At 59.9% G+C, this 15,000-nt stretch overlaps 1 protein-coding gene across 1 annotated transcript; it reads right to left on the bottom strand.

Moving 5' to 3' along the window:
- Window positions 1-15: 15 nt before the first annotated feature.
- On the bottom strand, window positions 16-1,750 carry LOC135979969 (formin-2-like; the record flags this gene model as incomplete). Its single annotated transcript, XM_065580069.1, has 3 exons — window positions 1,661-1,750; window positions 1,362-1,514; window positions 16-439 (listed from the first exon to the last, which is right to left on the bottom strand). Coding segments are annotated over exons 2-3 (514 nt in total), but the record flags the coding sequence as incomplete, so codon positions are not given.
- Between the last annotated feature and the right edge of the window lie 13,250 nt (window positions 1,751-15,000).

Genomic DNA, 15,000 nt, shown 5'->3' with positions numbered 1-15,000 from the left:
TAGGGCAGCCCTCGCTCTCCCGCTCGGAGGGAGGCCGCTCAGTTGCAACAGCGTCTACCAGAGGCCCCGGTGGCCAGCCAACAGGCGAGGGGGGTGGGGCGATATAGGCTCTGCCATCCAAGGGGCGTGTAGAGGGGCCCTCGCTCTCCTGCTCGGAGGGAGGCCGCTCAGTTGCAACAGCGTCTACCAGAGGCCCCGGTGGCCAGCCAACAGGCAAGGTGGGTGGGGTGATATAGGCTCTGCCCTCCAAGGGGCGTGTAGAGGGGCCCTCGCTCTCCTGCTCGGAGGGAGGCCACTCAGTCTCACTACACTCCCCGTTTAGAGGGAGTAGGAGTTGCTGGTGGCCTTGGAGGCAGAATTCCTGCAGCGCCTCCGGCACTTGGCGCAAGTGCCGGATGATGTGAAGTTGATTCATTATGTTGGCCGTGACGACCTCCTGCTGCAAGGGAACGAGGACCTGTCAGAGACTCAGATGCCCCCGTGGAATCAGGGGGAATTAAGGGCACCTGGGACCAGCAGCAATTCCACCCAGCACCCGCGCACCTCTGAGGGATGAAGTCCCCCTCCTGACCCCCAGAATGGAGTCTTGTTTTCCTTTCAAGGGACCTCCAGTGCCAACAACCTCCTTGTAGGGGGAGCTCCTGCCACCTCCCAGCCAGTGCCCCTGACAGCTGTTCCACCTCCAATCCACAGCTCAAGTTCTCTGACCCCTCTCCTCCACCCCCACCCAGGTTGGGCAGGGAGGGGGCTCTAGCGGGGCGGGGGGCGGAGGGATTCTGGCAGCAGTGAAGTGGGATGTGGGCAGCTTGAGACCTTTCCCCAAGTCATCCCAGCCACTGAGGCTGAAGCCGCAGGATGGCAGCCCTGGTGAATGGGGCAGATCAGCAGCCCCTGCTGACTGAATCCTCCCGTTCTCTCTAGAGCGAGTCCAGCCCTGCCGGCAGCAGGACGAGCTTCCCCCGCCCATGTGCCTCAGAACTGCCCGCTCAGTCGCCATCACCCCTCAGTCCTTGGCCTCCCAGGCTGCCAGTGATGGGAACAACTCTGGGTGGTGGCACGGGTGACAGGAGAGGCACGCAGAGGGCACGTAGAGGACTCTGCTGCCCTTCCCAAGAACAGAAGTCCGTGCTGAGGCAATGCTTGTCAATCATTAGCCTTGCTAACGAGCTGGGCTGGAGCTGCTCCGGGAACAAGCTGGCTCCCTCCTGCTCATGGAGGTGAATTCATCTCCCTTCCCAGGAGCACCTGCTCTCACTCTCATTCCCCACCGGTCGCCTTGCTGCCAGGCCGGCGAATGGCCAGAGGATGGGAATGAGGCCTGGGCCCCGCCCCAATCTCCTGAGTCTAATGCAGCTGCTCACCTTGCTCCCCATCAGCTGCTCGGCTTGCCCCAGGAGGGAGTAAGTGAGGAGCAGCCCAGCCTGGCTGACACGCAGCTGGGGGTCGTGCATGGCCAGCACTGTTGTCTGCAGGAAGAAGCTTCTCTGCCCCTCCGAGAACAATTTGGCAAAAACCTGAAACCAACCAGATGTGAGGCTTCAGCAGATTGCCCTGAACCAGGCTCCAAATCCTGGCCTAGAACGGCAACTCTGTTGCGTGGCTCCAGGAGGCAGTCACCTGCCCTGCAGAGCTGTGCCATGCCCTGGCAGAGCGTCCTTACCTCCCCCACCCTGGCTGTGTTCTTATAGCCGAGGAGCCTGTTGTCCTGGTGCCAGTCCCAGCACCAAAGGTATTCGACCTCATGGATGTTCAGGTCTGGGAAAGAGAGAGACACATACACATTGGTCATTCTGGTTGCAGGGCTTGTGTCCTTCCAATCCCATATGTGGCTGCACAGTGGGCAGAGCCCAACAGAACTGCGGGGGTAGTGGAGAACACAGAAAGAGATAGAGAGAGACTGATCCGCCAGCCGGGGTCACTCGGAGAGAAATTGGCTGGGGTCCCAGTCTCACTCGTCTAGCCGGGTTCCTTACCCCTCTGGCGCAGCAGGAGCTGGTAGAGCCGGTAAACCCCCTCCCTGGCCTGCTGGCTGATGTCCTCGTCTGGGTCACCTACGAACAGAGCCAGCTGTGCCACGTGGTGGCCCATCCTGGGGAATTCGGCTGAGTTCTAATGGAAGGGAGAGGGAGAGGGGACTCCATCAGCATTTTCCTGTCAGCTCCCAGTCCCCGCCTGGGCCAGGACTCTCCTTCCCCTCAACCCCTCTGCAGGAGATGCTAGAGGACAGGAGCTAGAGCTGGATCCTTAGTTATCTCTGCCCGCAAGGGAGCCCGGAGAACAGGGATGTGGGCAGGGCCCTCCAGGAGGATTTGCTTCCCCAGCTGCTCCAGGATGACAAGAAGGCAAGAACCTGGAGCATGGTCTCCTTACAAGCGAGAGTCTTCACTTAACCAGGACAAGAAGAACTTGTCTCAAGCCAGGCTCATTCTCTGCTCTGACTCTGCCTCCCCAAGAGGAACACTCCTAGCCCACAGCCCCTGCAGCAGCAGATCCTCCAGCCCGTTGGATCCAGCCCACCTACGCCTGGAGTCAGGAAGCTGGGCTCAGAGGCCACTTACGTCAAAGTCAGGGAGGGAGATGACGGACGTGAGCAGGGCTGCGCTGCTCCTGATGGCCCTGGCTCTCTCTCGTGGCACCCTGGACACGGTCCAGTAGTTAATGTGCTGTGGGGAAAGGAGGCAGCTCAGGATTGATGAGGGGGTGCATGTGTAGTGCTAATGGCCCCCCCCATCCCAAGGGGGCTGAGACATTGCATGCGGTGAGGGTGGAATATCAGATTCATTGACTGCAGAGCTTTAGAAGGGGACTCTTGCCCCCAGGACGATGCTTGTATCCTGCAGGTCACAACTTGTCATTGTCTCTCTAGATTGGGACAATGCTCAGTGTTGGGGCTGGTCCCATCCTCCCTGAACACCTGATTCCTGAACAGCTCCCCAGGAAGGAGACAGACCCCTCCCCCCTCCCTGGCTCTCAAGTCCTTGGCTGGGTGAAGGGACTGAGTGTGAGCACAATCCCCCCAGGAATCTCGGGGCCCGTCAGAGACAAGGGCTGATTCTCTGGGGCCCTCCTGTTTCTCCAGGAATGAGGCTGTGGCTCTTCTCTGAGGACCATCTTCTGGATCTCCCAGGAGGGGTTCAGACTCTCACTCCTCAAGCCAGCCGGGGGCCCTGTGGTCAGTGCTCAACACAAGCAGGCAGAGCTCTGGCTTGAAGTCCCAGCTCCTTCCTCTGTCCTTCAAGGAGGAAAGGCCTGACCCTGCATTGCACTGACTGCCCTGACCAAGGATGGCCACTGGGGGCCCAGCTAGGAGGACAGACTGGAAAATGGATCTAAGAGTTAAGGTAAAATTGCCCCCACCCTCTCACCAGACTCACCTGCAAGATGTAGTGGAGCTTGTCCGTGTCTGGGGTCTTTGCCAGCAGGTTCCCCAGCATGGCGTCCAGGAGGTCTGGTATGACCCTATGCAGATCCTGCAAAGCAAGGGAGAGCCATGGGTCAGAGTTAGGGAAAGTGGGGCTACACCTGCCACAGGATGGGAAGAGGGGTCTCTGGGAAGCACTGGTGAGACCCCCAAACACATATCCTGGCCTCTCTCATTCACATCCCACTGCAGGCAATTAGCAAGGATTCGGGCAGGATAACAGCTGGCTGATCTACCTGGACTTGGTTGATGTCCGTCTGCGTGCCCAGGGTGAAGACGGCGTGCAGAGTGGCTCGGAGGAGGTGGGTCTCCAGCTCCGGCTCCAGGGCAGGTGTTATGGTGCTGGCAAGAGAGAGGAGCCGGTATTAGACTGTGCAGTGCGGGGGTGGGACTGGCACCAACACGGACGTGAAACTGCAGGGAAATAGGCAGAGGCTGGCGAGAATGGCAACTGAGGCACTGAGCCAGGGAATGATAAGGCCAAGGTTTCCCAGACCGACAGTGGCAGGGCAGGAATGGCGCCTGTTCCCTGGACCCTGCTGCCTCTCCTGTATCTGATCCTGGGAGTCAGCCTCTCCCCAAAGCCATTGCAATGTGACTGGAGTGAAAAGAAAAGAGCAGCCAGGAGAGGGAGTGACCCTTCCTGCCACCTCTGCCAGAGGAGCCCCCCTTGAGGGGTGAGCTGGGAGTGGGAGGGGCAGTGACTCCCAGCCATGGGCCTGAGCAGCACCGGGGTTAGGAGAACCGGGCGGGAGGGTCTCGGTACCTGAGGTTGGCCACAGCAATGAGGGAGTTGGCCAGGACGGCGTCAGGTGGAGAGTTAGGAGGAATCTCCTCAATGAGCTCCTGTGAGACGCAAAGGAGACAAAGGAGCGGGTGAGATTCGGGCCTCACTGACACTCCCCAAGGAGGAGATTACACAGCCAGCAGGATCCCCCCAGCTGCCTCCCGCTCCTCCGATTCCTGCCCACTAGTTCTCCCGTCTCCTCTCCCCAATCTTCAGCCCCAGCAATCCCTGCCCTCAGCTGCCCTCCAGCACCAGCCATCCCCCAACCCTCGGCCCGGGGAGACCCCTGCCCCTCCCATGTCTCTGTCCACCCTCCAGCTCCCGGGCGCCGTGTCTTACTCACCACAATCCTCTCCACCACAGCCGCCTTCGAGCAGTGTGGCTCCATTGTGTAGTCCCCTCTCTGCTGGGCAGCGAGGCACGCGGGGTAGATGGCGTGCAGGAACTCGAGCTGCTGCGCCTCGTCCTGCGCCCACCAGGAGTGGGGTTAGGGGAGAGAGAGCCAGTTAGCCAGGGACCTCCCTGCCCCAGCCACACCAGCTGCAGGACATAGGCCTGAATGGGGGATAGTGGGGACCTGCCTATTGTTCAAATCACCCACGACTCCTCCACAATCAGGGTCAGGAACTGGGACAGTGCCTGTGGGGGGAGGAGACCCCGGCTGGTGTGTGACAAACACCCCCATCTTGGGGGTCCCAGATCATGAAGGAGAAAGGTCCCCATTAGAGCCAAGACCTTCTGCAGGGGGTCGGGATGCTGGGAAGGAGCAGGACAATCTCAGTTCCAGCACAGCTGGGGAACGTTTGTACCTTTTCTCGGGCATGGAGCTGCTCTCGGATGTTCATGAGAGCAGCCTCCTCTGTTACCAAGTCTACCCGGTCTTCTTTCTCCTCGTCGTCCTCGGAGTCCCTGGCGGACGCTGCACCAGGGAGAGAAGGGGACAAGGTGACTGCTGCTGCCACTCGGGGGAAGGACAGGGGCATGGTGGGACAATGTGTCCCCTTCCCACCTCCGGGACATAGGGCAGATTGGGCCCCACACTCCCCCCTCTCAGTGATGGCATCAGCCCCCAACTCCTTCAGGAGCCCATAGCAAAGAGATCCTCCCCACTGTCCTGGACTCCCTTGGAGGTGCCTCCCCCCAGCCCCGCCCAATGGAGCACCAAGGACCAAAGTGGCAGCATCTAGTGTCCGTGGAGTTCACATGGCTCAGGCCAGACACCTGGGCTGGAGACCCGCCCCCATAGCACTGCTTGAGGGCCTGGGCCCAGGGTGTTCACAGCCCCCTCCTCACCCCTCCCCGAGCCCAGCCTGGATCCTCACCTAGAACAAAGCAGAAGCGTCCGTCGGCCACGCTGCTAGCCGAGTCGCAGGCGCTGCTGCTGTCGGATGGGGAGCGGCCCGAGCTGCTGGGGCTGGCAGAGGGATCCTCCACCTCCTGCCCTGAGGAGGCTGGAAGGTCCTCACTGACCGGGCAGGGCGATGGCCCCTGTTGGAAGTTGGGGCTGGGCGCCTGGGGCCGCTGCTGCCCACACAACAACAAGCCCCAGAGCCACCCTGCCCGGTTCCGCCCCTGGGCTGGGTCCTGCCTGCCCAGCCGCAGCCTGGCCCAGCTCCATTTTGGCCTGGGAGGTGATGCTCCCACCTCGGCGCCTGTGCCGGGAGTGGGTTTCCTCCGCCAGAAGGCTGGGCGCTTCCACCTCCTGGCGTGGCCGGAAGCTTCTTCCCCTCCAGCGGGGACGGAGAGGCCGCTTCGCTCCTGGGGAAGATGTTGTCTGCTTCCCTCAGGCTCTGGGGCCACCTGCACAGCCTTCTTCCCGAACATCCTCAGGAGCCTGGCCATCCTGGAACCCAGTGGGAAGCAGGCATGAGTCTGGGGTCAAGGCAGCCTCTCACTAACCAGCCTGTTTGGTCCCTCCCCATCCCTGCCCCAGCCAGAGCAGCTCCTGCTCCCCCCACAGGGGTGCAGGGAGGGCAAGCTACCCGCACTGGCAGGAGTTCATTGTATGATCTGCTCCCCCTCAACGCTCCCCCTCGTCATCGCTGGGGCTGCAAGAACTGGGGAGTCTCGTCCTTTTCGAACACTGGGGTCAGTCACAAAGACACTGGTCACTTTGGACAAGCAGCTCCCTCCTGCCACCCCAGACCACACTCACACCCCCCCACCCTCCGCCCAGGCTAGAGAAGGAACAGAACCCAGGCAGGGCAGGCTTTAGGCCGATTTGCCCGATTCCCCAGAATTGGGCCCCGTGCATAAGAGGGCCTCTCGCACTCACCCCAGCGGCATTCGTCTTCAGGGGCCCCGCTCCCCTGGCCAGAGCGCCGGCCGGAGCGCGGCAGCCCCGCGGCCCCACTCTCCTGGCTGGAGCTCCGGCGGAGCGTGGCAGCCCCGTGGCCCCGCGACCCAGGCCGGAGCGCGGCAGCCCTGTGACCCCGTGACCCCGGCTGGAGCTCCGGCGGAGCACGGCAGCTCCGCGAGCCCGGCTGGAGCTCCGGCCAGAACATGGCTGCCCCATGGCCCTGCGACCCTGGCTGCAGCTCCGGCCAGCCCCGTGGCCCCGCAGCCCCAGCCGGACCGCAACAGCCCTGCAGCTCCACGACCCCGGCCAGACCGCCGGCCGGACCGCGGCAAGCCCCGTGGCGCTGCATTCCTGGCCAGAGCGCCGTCCAGAGTGTGGCAGCCCCGCGGGGCCACCTCCCCCAGCCAGCAATCCGAAGTGCCGCCCCAGGAATCGGGCCCCGCACTTGCTAAACCTGGCCCTGAACCCAGGAGTCTGGACTTCTCCTGGGAAACCATTCCCCACTTCAAAGTCCCTAGGCATAGCAAGGCCAGGGCCCCCTCGGTTCCCATTGATTTCCATGCTCAGCAGCTCACTGGGTCTGGCCCAGCTCACAGACTCTCAGCCTGGGGAACAGTCTCCCACAAGGGAAGGGCTGGGAGCCCCATTGCTGGGACCTTGCCAAACACACTGGAGACGGCTCTGGAGAAGCCCTTTCCCGGTCTGAGAGCGAGGGGGTCCTGGGGGCTGTTTGCAAATCCAATCTCCTTTGGGAGAGATTCTCTCCCCCTCTTTCTGCCTCTCCCCAGACAGACAGGGGACGCCCCCGAGGAACCCTAATGCCACTCACTTGCTCTGGTGACGGAGAGATGGTTGGAGGATGTTCAGGGTCGTCCCTCGCCCTTCTCCTCACTCTCCAAGCCCAAGGCAGGCTGGAGAGGGTGGTGGTGAGCTGAGGAGGTCCCTGCCCAGGAAGCAGGCAGGGTGATGGCACGGGGCGATCGGCTGGCTGTGAAAACAAGAGTCTGTCTTATTGCCAAGGGACAGAGAAACTCGGCCAGCAGCAGGGGGTGCAGAACACCGCCCTAGTGCAGGGGTGACAGCGCCTCCGGGATCCCGACATCCCTGCACTTTACACACCTTCCTGGAGCCTCCCAACCCCCCTGGGCTGTCGGGACTGCGACCCCAACCCCACTGATGAGAACCAGGCCTGGGAGGGGAAGCTACTGGCACAGGGTCACACCAAGTGTCAGAAGAATGGATGGGACCCAGCAGGCCTTCTTTCCAGGCCCCTTCGCTAACCACTGCTGCACACTCCCTCCCACAGCTGGCAATTACAACCAGGCCCCCATGTCCACTCCCCCGGCTTTGAGAGGGAGTGTGCTCCGCTGGAGTGACTGGACCAGGGGACTGAGAACCAGGACTCCAGAGTTCCATTGCTGGGTTTCCTGTTGGTTCCACTGCTGGTTGTTTTCCTTTTCCTGTGGGACTTTGGGCAAGTTGCTCCCCGCTCTCTGGCTCTGTCCCCAGCAGTCAAACGGGGATTTCATACTTTCCCACTATTGGAAAGTGCTGGGAGAATTGCTCGGCCAAGAACCACGCCGGCCCCGGCCCCCGGTGCAGCATCGCGCTGGCCCCCGGCCAAGCACCGCGCCAGCCCCCGGCACGGCTCCCTGCCGAGCACCGCGCCAGGCCCCAGCCAAGTGTCCACACCGCCGGCCCAGCACCGCGCCGGCCCCCCGGCCCCGCGCCCCCGGCACGGCCCCCAGCGCAGCACCGCACTGGCCCCCGGCCGTGCACCGCGCCAGCCCCCGGCACGGCTCCCTGCCGAGCACCGCGCCAGCCCCCAGCCAAGTGTCCACACCGCTGGCCCAGCACCGCGCCGGCCCCTGGCCGAGCACCGCGCCGGCACCGGCCCCCGGCCCCCGGCCAAGTGCCTGCGCACCCGGCCCCAGCTCCGGCCGAACACCACGCCGGCCCCCGGGCCAAGTGCCCCCGCCCCCGGCCGAGCACCGCACCGGTCCCCCGGCCAGCACCGCACCGGCCCCCGGCACGGCTCCCGGCCGAGCACCACACCGGCCCCCGGCATGGCTCCCGGCTGAGCACCGCGCCAGCCCCCAGCCAAGTGTCTGCACCGTCGGCCCAGCACCGCGCCGGCCCCCGGCCCCGCGCCCCCGGCACGGCCCCCAGCCCAGCACCGCGCCGGCACCGGCCCAGCACCGCACCGGCCCCTGGCCAAGTGCCCGCGCCCCCGGCCCGGCCCCCGGCCGAGCACCGTGCTGGCCCCCAGCCAAGTGCCCGAACCGCCGGCATAGCTCCGCGCCGGCCCCCGGCCGAGCACCGCGCTGGCCCCCAGCCAAGTGCTCGCACCGCCGGCCCAGCTCCGCGCCGGCCCCCGGCCGAGCACCACACCGGCCCCCGGCATGGCTCCCGGCTGAGCACCGCGCCAGCCCCCAGCCAAGTGTCTGCACCGTCGGCCCAGCACCGCGCCGGCCCCCGGCCCCGCGCCCCCGGCCCCAGCCCCTGCCGAGCACCGCGCCTAGACAGCAAGGCGGTGGCAGAGCCAGAAAGAGAAGCCACCAGTCCTGACTCCTGTTCTAATGGACAACAAACAGCCCAGAAGCACGGCAGAGGGGAAAGTAAACCAGTCCGGTCCGGTACAGCGGAGCGGCAAGAGCCAGTACGCCATGCCGGACTGGACCGGCTTCCGCGGCGGAGATTTAAAGGGCCCAGGGCTCCAGCCGCTGTGGGGAGCCCTGGGCCCTTTAAAGCGCCGCTGGAGCTCCGGCAGCCGGTCTCCCGCGGTGATTTAAAGGGCCCAGAGCTCCGCGGTGGCTGGAGCCCCGGGCCCTTTAATTCGCCCTTGAACCCCGCGGCTCCCAGCCGCCTCTGCAACTGGTAGCTCCGGGGTGATTTAAAGGCCCTGGGGCTCCCAGCCACAGCCGGAGCCCCTGGGCCTTTAAATCTTGAAAGGCCCCACCTCTTCCGGTTGAGGCTACACCCCCGCTCAGGACTCCGGCGTAATGGTAAATCCTTTAAGTTCCTTTCACCCCTGGGCAGGGATAGAGCCCTGGAATCAAGATGGTGGGGAAATTTCATTGAAACCGTTTCTGTCAGAAAATCCCATTCAGACTAAACCAGTTTGTTTCTTGAACTCATAACAAGTGGGATGAAAGTTCTTTGCAAAAAGATTTTCTTGCAAAACAAAAGCATCTCCTGTTTGTCACAGTGTGTTAAATTGTCTCCTCGCACACCAAGAGGAGACACTTAGATCTCGAAAATTAGATAAGATGCTTCAGTCTGAGCTAAGTAGTTGCTGCTCTTATCAATTTCAAAATAAAAAAATACAAATAAAATCAACTATTTCAGCTATTCTATTATGTCACACTCTGATCTGAGTAAATGTGATAGGACACCTCATATTATGCACTCCTCCTAGTGACACTCTCCAATGGATCTCCATCCTCCACCCACTGTGAGGTAAGTAGGAGCGGATCATTATTATCCCTACTTGAAAGAGGGAGAAGCTAAGGTTGAGAAAGGAGAATTGACTTGTCTTAGGTCACACAGCCAGTCAGTGGCAGAGTTGGGAATAGGACCCAAGAACCCTGATTTTCAAACTAACCATCGGATCTTGAATTTGCGTGCAGGAGGTCAGCGCCTGACAGGGAAGGCCAAGCTTCAGAGCAGAGCGTGGGCCCCGCCCGCTGGCGCCATGGTAACCCCTGACTAAGGCGCCACTTTTGGAAAATGTGCTGAGGGGAAGTGGCTGCTTCCCCTGCACCGCCCTTAGCTACGCTACTGGTGGGGATCACTGCCGGGGCACTATTTCAGCCCCACATTTTCGGGTGGACCTCCCACCGTGGGAGCTGCAGAGCACTCCCCCGCGACACACAAACACACACACCCTGGTGTTGGGGAGGGGAACAGGGGAAAGGACAAAAGAAGCAAGAGAAGAAAAGAAAGGAGGGAGGGCTGGAGGAAAAGGTGAAACAAAAAGGACAAACCCCAATGTCCCCAGTGATTCTAAGGGACAAAATCCCAGGTGCGGAATAAAATTCTGCCTCCTTAGGCTCGTGTTTTCCATGCCTAGAATTCAACTCTCACCCGATGGATCAGACTGAACAGGTTTCAAACCTCGAGGAGGCTCTTACCTTCTACACAGGGACGTCTGCTTTCTAGTACAAATCACTAAAAGGGAAGGAGAAAACTCAACAGAGGTTCCTCCTGCCGCTCACGTACGTGAACTCGAATGTTCTCTCAGTCCTCAAAGAGAGACCTCGAGACAGAGACTTGCTGAAGCAAAGCCACAGGAGTCTCTGAGGTTTCCCGGGCCACTCGCCTCTGTCCTGCCTGGCTGATGTCAGCATCTCTCTGTGAGGTCACCACCTTTGACCAATAGTCTGAGGTCCTGCAAAAGGCCTTTGTGATGTCACTGCCACGCCCCTCCCTTGCTGTGCTAATGTCCTGCCCCTGGCCAGGCACCTGGGAGCTTTGAGCTACTCCCTGTGGATCACCCCACTCAAGGCGTGTTCATTCTAGGAAGCAAGCCGACTAGACAGTAAAACCTCAGACGCTGCTCCCAATGCTACACTCAGTTTTTCAGAAATTAGTAGACTTGATGGCCAGAAGAGACCATTAGAGCATGTAATCTGACCCCCTGCATGTCACAGGCCTCCTGTATGACACCATAGCTACTTTGGGGGCAAACACATTCCAGAAAGGCATCTAGTCTTCATTAAATGACAGCAAGAGAGGGCGAATTCACCACTTTCCTTGGTAGCTTGTTCCTGTGGTGAATCATTCTCGCTGTTGCAGGGGGTGCAGCAGGGGCTGGCTGCAGGCAGCGGGTGCCGGGCTGGCTGCAGGCAGGGGCTGGCTGGAGATGGGCTGGTGGGGGCAGGGGGTGCGGGGCTGGAGGCAGGGCAGGGGGTGCAGCAGGGGCTGGCTGCAGGTAGGGCAGGGGCCCCCCTGCTTCTACCACCTTGGCCCTTTAAATAGTTGCCGGAGCCCTGGGGAAGCTGCGGGGCTCTCGCGGCTATTTAGAGGACCGAGGCAGCAGAGGTAGCTGGAGCCCCGGCACTTTAAATAGCCCCCGGAGCCCCCTGCTACCCCAGGGCTCTGGTCCAACCACTAGACCCCCCCCATAAGCGCCACAGCTCCCCCTTCTCCTCCACTGGGTACATAAAACTACAAGTCCCAGAATCTCTTGCTTCCCCCGTCCCATCTCCTGAAGGGGCAGCCAATGGGCCGGAGCCGTTTGCTGATTGGCAGGTGCGCGGGCCAGTGGGGGGGAGCCCGTGCCCGGCGCGAGTTGGCAGCTGGCGATGGCCCAATGTACAGGCCCAACCACTCGGCCTTCTTCACTTTAAAGCGCTGCCCGTAGGCCGACAGGAACTCGTCCATCTGCTTGTCCAGCTCCTGCTTCAGCTCCTCCAGGGCCGCCTGTTTCTGGGGGTCCTCGCCCCGCAGCTCCCCCCGGCAGCGCTCCAGCAGCTCCTGGCGTTTCCCCTCCTGGCGTCGCTTCATCTCCAGGGGCTTCACTCTCAGACAGCTGCTCATGCTCTGGTGGCCACGGTCCTGCCGGGAGGGGGGCGAGATCGTCCATGAGGGACGGGAACTAGCATTACCCAGCCACAGGGGGAACTTCTGCCTCACACACCTGTAGCCCCCTCAACTCCAACCTACAGCCCCCTGCTAGCCCAGCCCTGCCCCCCGTCAGTCCTGTCGGTGCCCCTCACTCCCGACCCGCAGCCCCTCTGCACTCACCAGCTGCTGCACAAATTGTTCATATTCCCTCCTGGCAGCTTCTACTGCTTTTCTGTTTGCCTTCTCTCTCATCTCTGCCATCTCCGCCATCTGTGGTGGGAGAGGGAAAAGGGTAGGGGTGGGGATGGGATCCCCTCTGAACTGGGAGCCCCCCTTCCCCCACTCACCACCTTCTCCTAATTCCTCCAGGACCCTGCTTGCTGCTGTCACCCCCCCACTGGTGCCCCACTGGTGCCCCCTTTGTGGTGCCCCCTCCTGGCCCCCTAGTGCAATTGGCCAATGGCGGGTGGACCTGGGCTGAGAATGAACTGAAAACTGTCGGACTGGGATTTGGGCTTTCAGACCTCCCTAACCCCTTTGTATTGTTTTCAAATCAGTGGGGAAATGAGGGGAATCACCCAAAATTGTCCCCTCTACACATACGGACTGTATCAGGGGAGGAGAAAATCTTTAAAACAAACACAAAATATGAAAATCAATTTTTCTCCTACTTGTTGAAAATGAAAGCCAATGAAATTTGTCACTGAGCGATGCAGGGGGTAGCTCGGGGCGCAGGGGCCAGGACCGGGTTATTTATTGACTGATGTCGATGGGGTCAGGGCTGGATTCTGATCTCGGTGACCCCGCTGTAAATCAATCAACCTATGTGTCCTTTTGGACACTCACCTTCTCCCCATTCTTCCCAATACACCACCTCTATCTAATCTTATCTATCTATCTATCCCCACACACCCCCTCTATCTATCGATCTATCTATCTATCCCCACACACCCCCTCTATCTATCTATCCCCACACACCTCATCATCTATCTATCTATCCATCCATCTATCCCCCTACACTCCCTCATATCTATCTATCTATCTATCCCCACACAACCTTCTTATCTATTGTGGAAGCAGAGAAAGAACTGACAGGAAGGGGATTGCACTGCATGACAGTTTGTTAGCAAGAGTTAGGCTAACTGTAACTTTAATAACGTGAGATTTGTAGACGCGAGGATTGTGTGAGGCGAGTGGGAAAGAACTGTGTGAGAAGTTGTTGCGACCTTGTGTAGATAATGTGTAGAAAATATTGTATGTAGACTAGAGTTAAAACAAGTGAGAAAAATAAGATATTAAAATGGCCTATGTATAAACAAAATGCAGCTGTTGCTTATTATTGTTTGTAATGAAAGGTATAAAGGTTTGCTGTAATTGTTTACCTGTAGAGAGACCTGTTTAGCTCTTTCCCTCTATGCAATTGTTAAAGAAAATAAAGTATCTGACTTGCTATACCCAAACAAAAAGTGAGAACTCTGTTATTCTCCGACAATTCTCCGACAATCGCCAGCTGAGCGGCGAACAGCAGAGGCTAACAGCGGGAGTTTGCCTGGGAGCTGTCCGAGAGGAGGTATGCTAAGTGCTGCATTGGGGGGTGTGTTGGTGGGCCTTGAGTGGGCCTGACTGGTATATAAGGGCAGTCAGCAGCGAACCAGCTGAGCGGCGAACAGCAGAGGCTAACAGCGGGAGTTTGCCTGGGAGCTGTCCAAGAAGAGGTACGCTAAGTGCTGCATTAGGGGGGCTGTGTTGGTGGGCCTTGAGTGGGCCTGACTGGTATATAAGGGCAGTCAGCAGCGAACCAGCTGAGCGGCGAACAGCAGAGGCTAACAGCGGGAGTTTGCCTGGGATTTCGTGTGGGGAGAGCGCACTGAGGCTTCCATCTGCAGGTTTCTCTGAGTAGTTCCCGCAACAGTTGAGGAAGCTCTTAAGAGGACGGTGATATGGAAGGTGAGCGATCAGCTGTTGTAACCTGCACAGGTTGTGCCATGTTTGTCTTTCTTCCACAGGACAGAAGCGACTTTGTCTGTACAAAGTGCAAGCTGGTCTCCATGTTGGAAGAGAAGGTTCGAGGGCTGGAGAAACGAGTGTCGACTCTGTGTTGCATAAGGGAAAATGAAGATTTCCTGGACAGACATCAGGAGATACTTCTACGGCCACAATGTTCTGAAGATTCAGAGCAGGCGCAGCAGGGACAGAAGGATTGTGAGGAGGTTTGGCAGCATGTGACCTCCAGAAGGAGAAAGAGGAGCGTCCATGCACCAGCAATGGAGATACAGGTGAGCAATCGTTTCCATGTTCTCTCTACAGGTACTAATGCGGAGAGTGGACTAGATGACCCATCTGAGGGAAGGGAGCAGAAGGAGACTCCACCAATTGGAAGGCAAAAGATGCACTGTCCTAGGGATGGGGGTTCCACGACCACCACTCCCAAGAGGAGGAGGAGGGTGGTGGTGGTCGGGGATTCCCTCCTCAGGGGGGACTGAGTCATCTATCTGCCGCCCCGACCGGGAAAACCGAGAGGTCTGCTGCTTGCCAGGAGCTAGGATACACGATGTGACTGAGAGACTGCCGAGACTCATGAAGCCCTCGGATCGCTACCCCTTCCTGCTTCTCCACGTGGGCACCAATGATACTGCCAAGAATGACCTTGAGCGGATCACTGCAGACTACGTGGCTCTGGGAAGAAGGATAAAGGATTTGAGGCACAAGTGGTGTTCTCGTCCATCCTCCCTGTGCAAGGAAAAGGCCGGGGTAGAGACCGTCGAATCGTGGAAGTCAACGAATGGCTACGCAGGTGGTGTCGGAGAGAAGGCTTTGATTCTTCGACCATGGGATGGTGTTCCAAGAAGAAGGAGTGCTAGGCAGAGACGGGCTCCCCCTCTCCACGAAGAGAGGGAAGAGCATCTTCACCAGCAGGCTGGCTAA

This window comes from Chrysemys picta, unplaced genomic scaffold, assembly GCF_011386835.1.
Source record: "Chrysemys picta bellii isolate R12L10 unplaced genomic scaffold, ASM1138683v2 scaf1475, whole genome shotgun sequence".
Classification (NCBI taxonomy): domain Eukaryota; kingdom Metazoa; phylum Chordata; order Testudines; family Emydidae; genus Chrysemys; species Chrysemys picta.
This window is presented reverse-complemented; position numbering and strand designations above follow the sequence as displayed.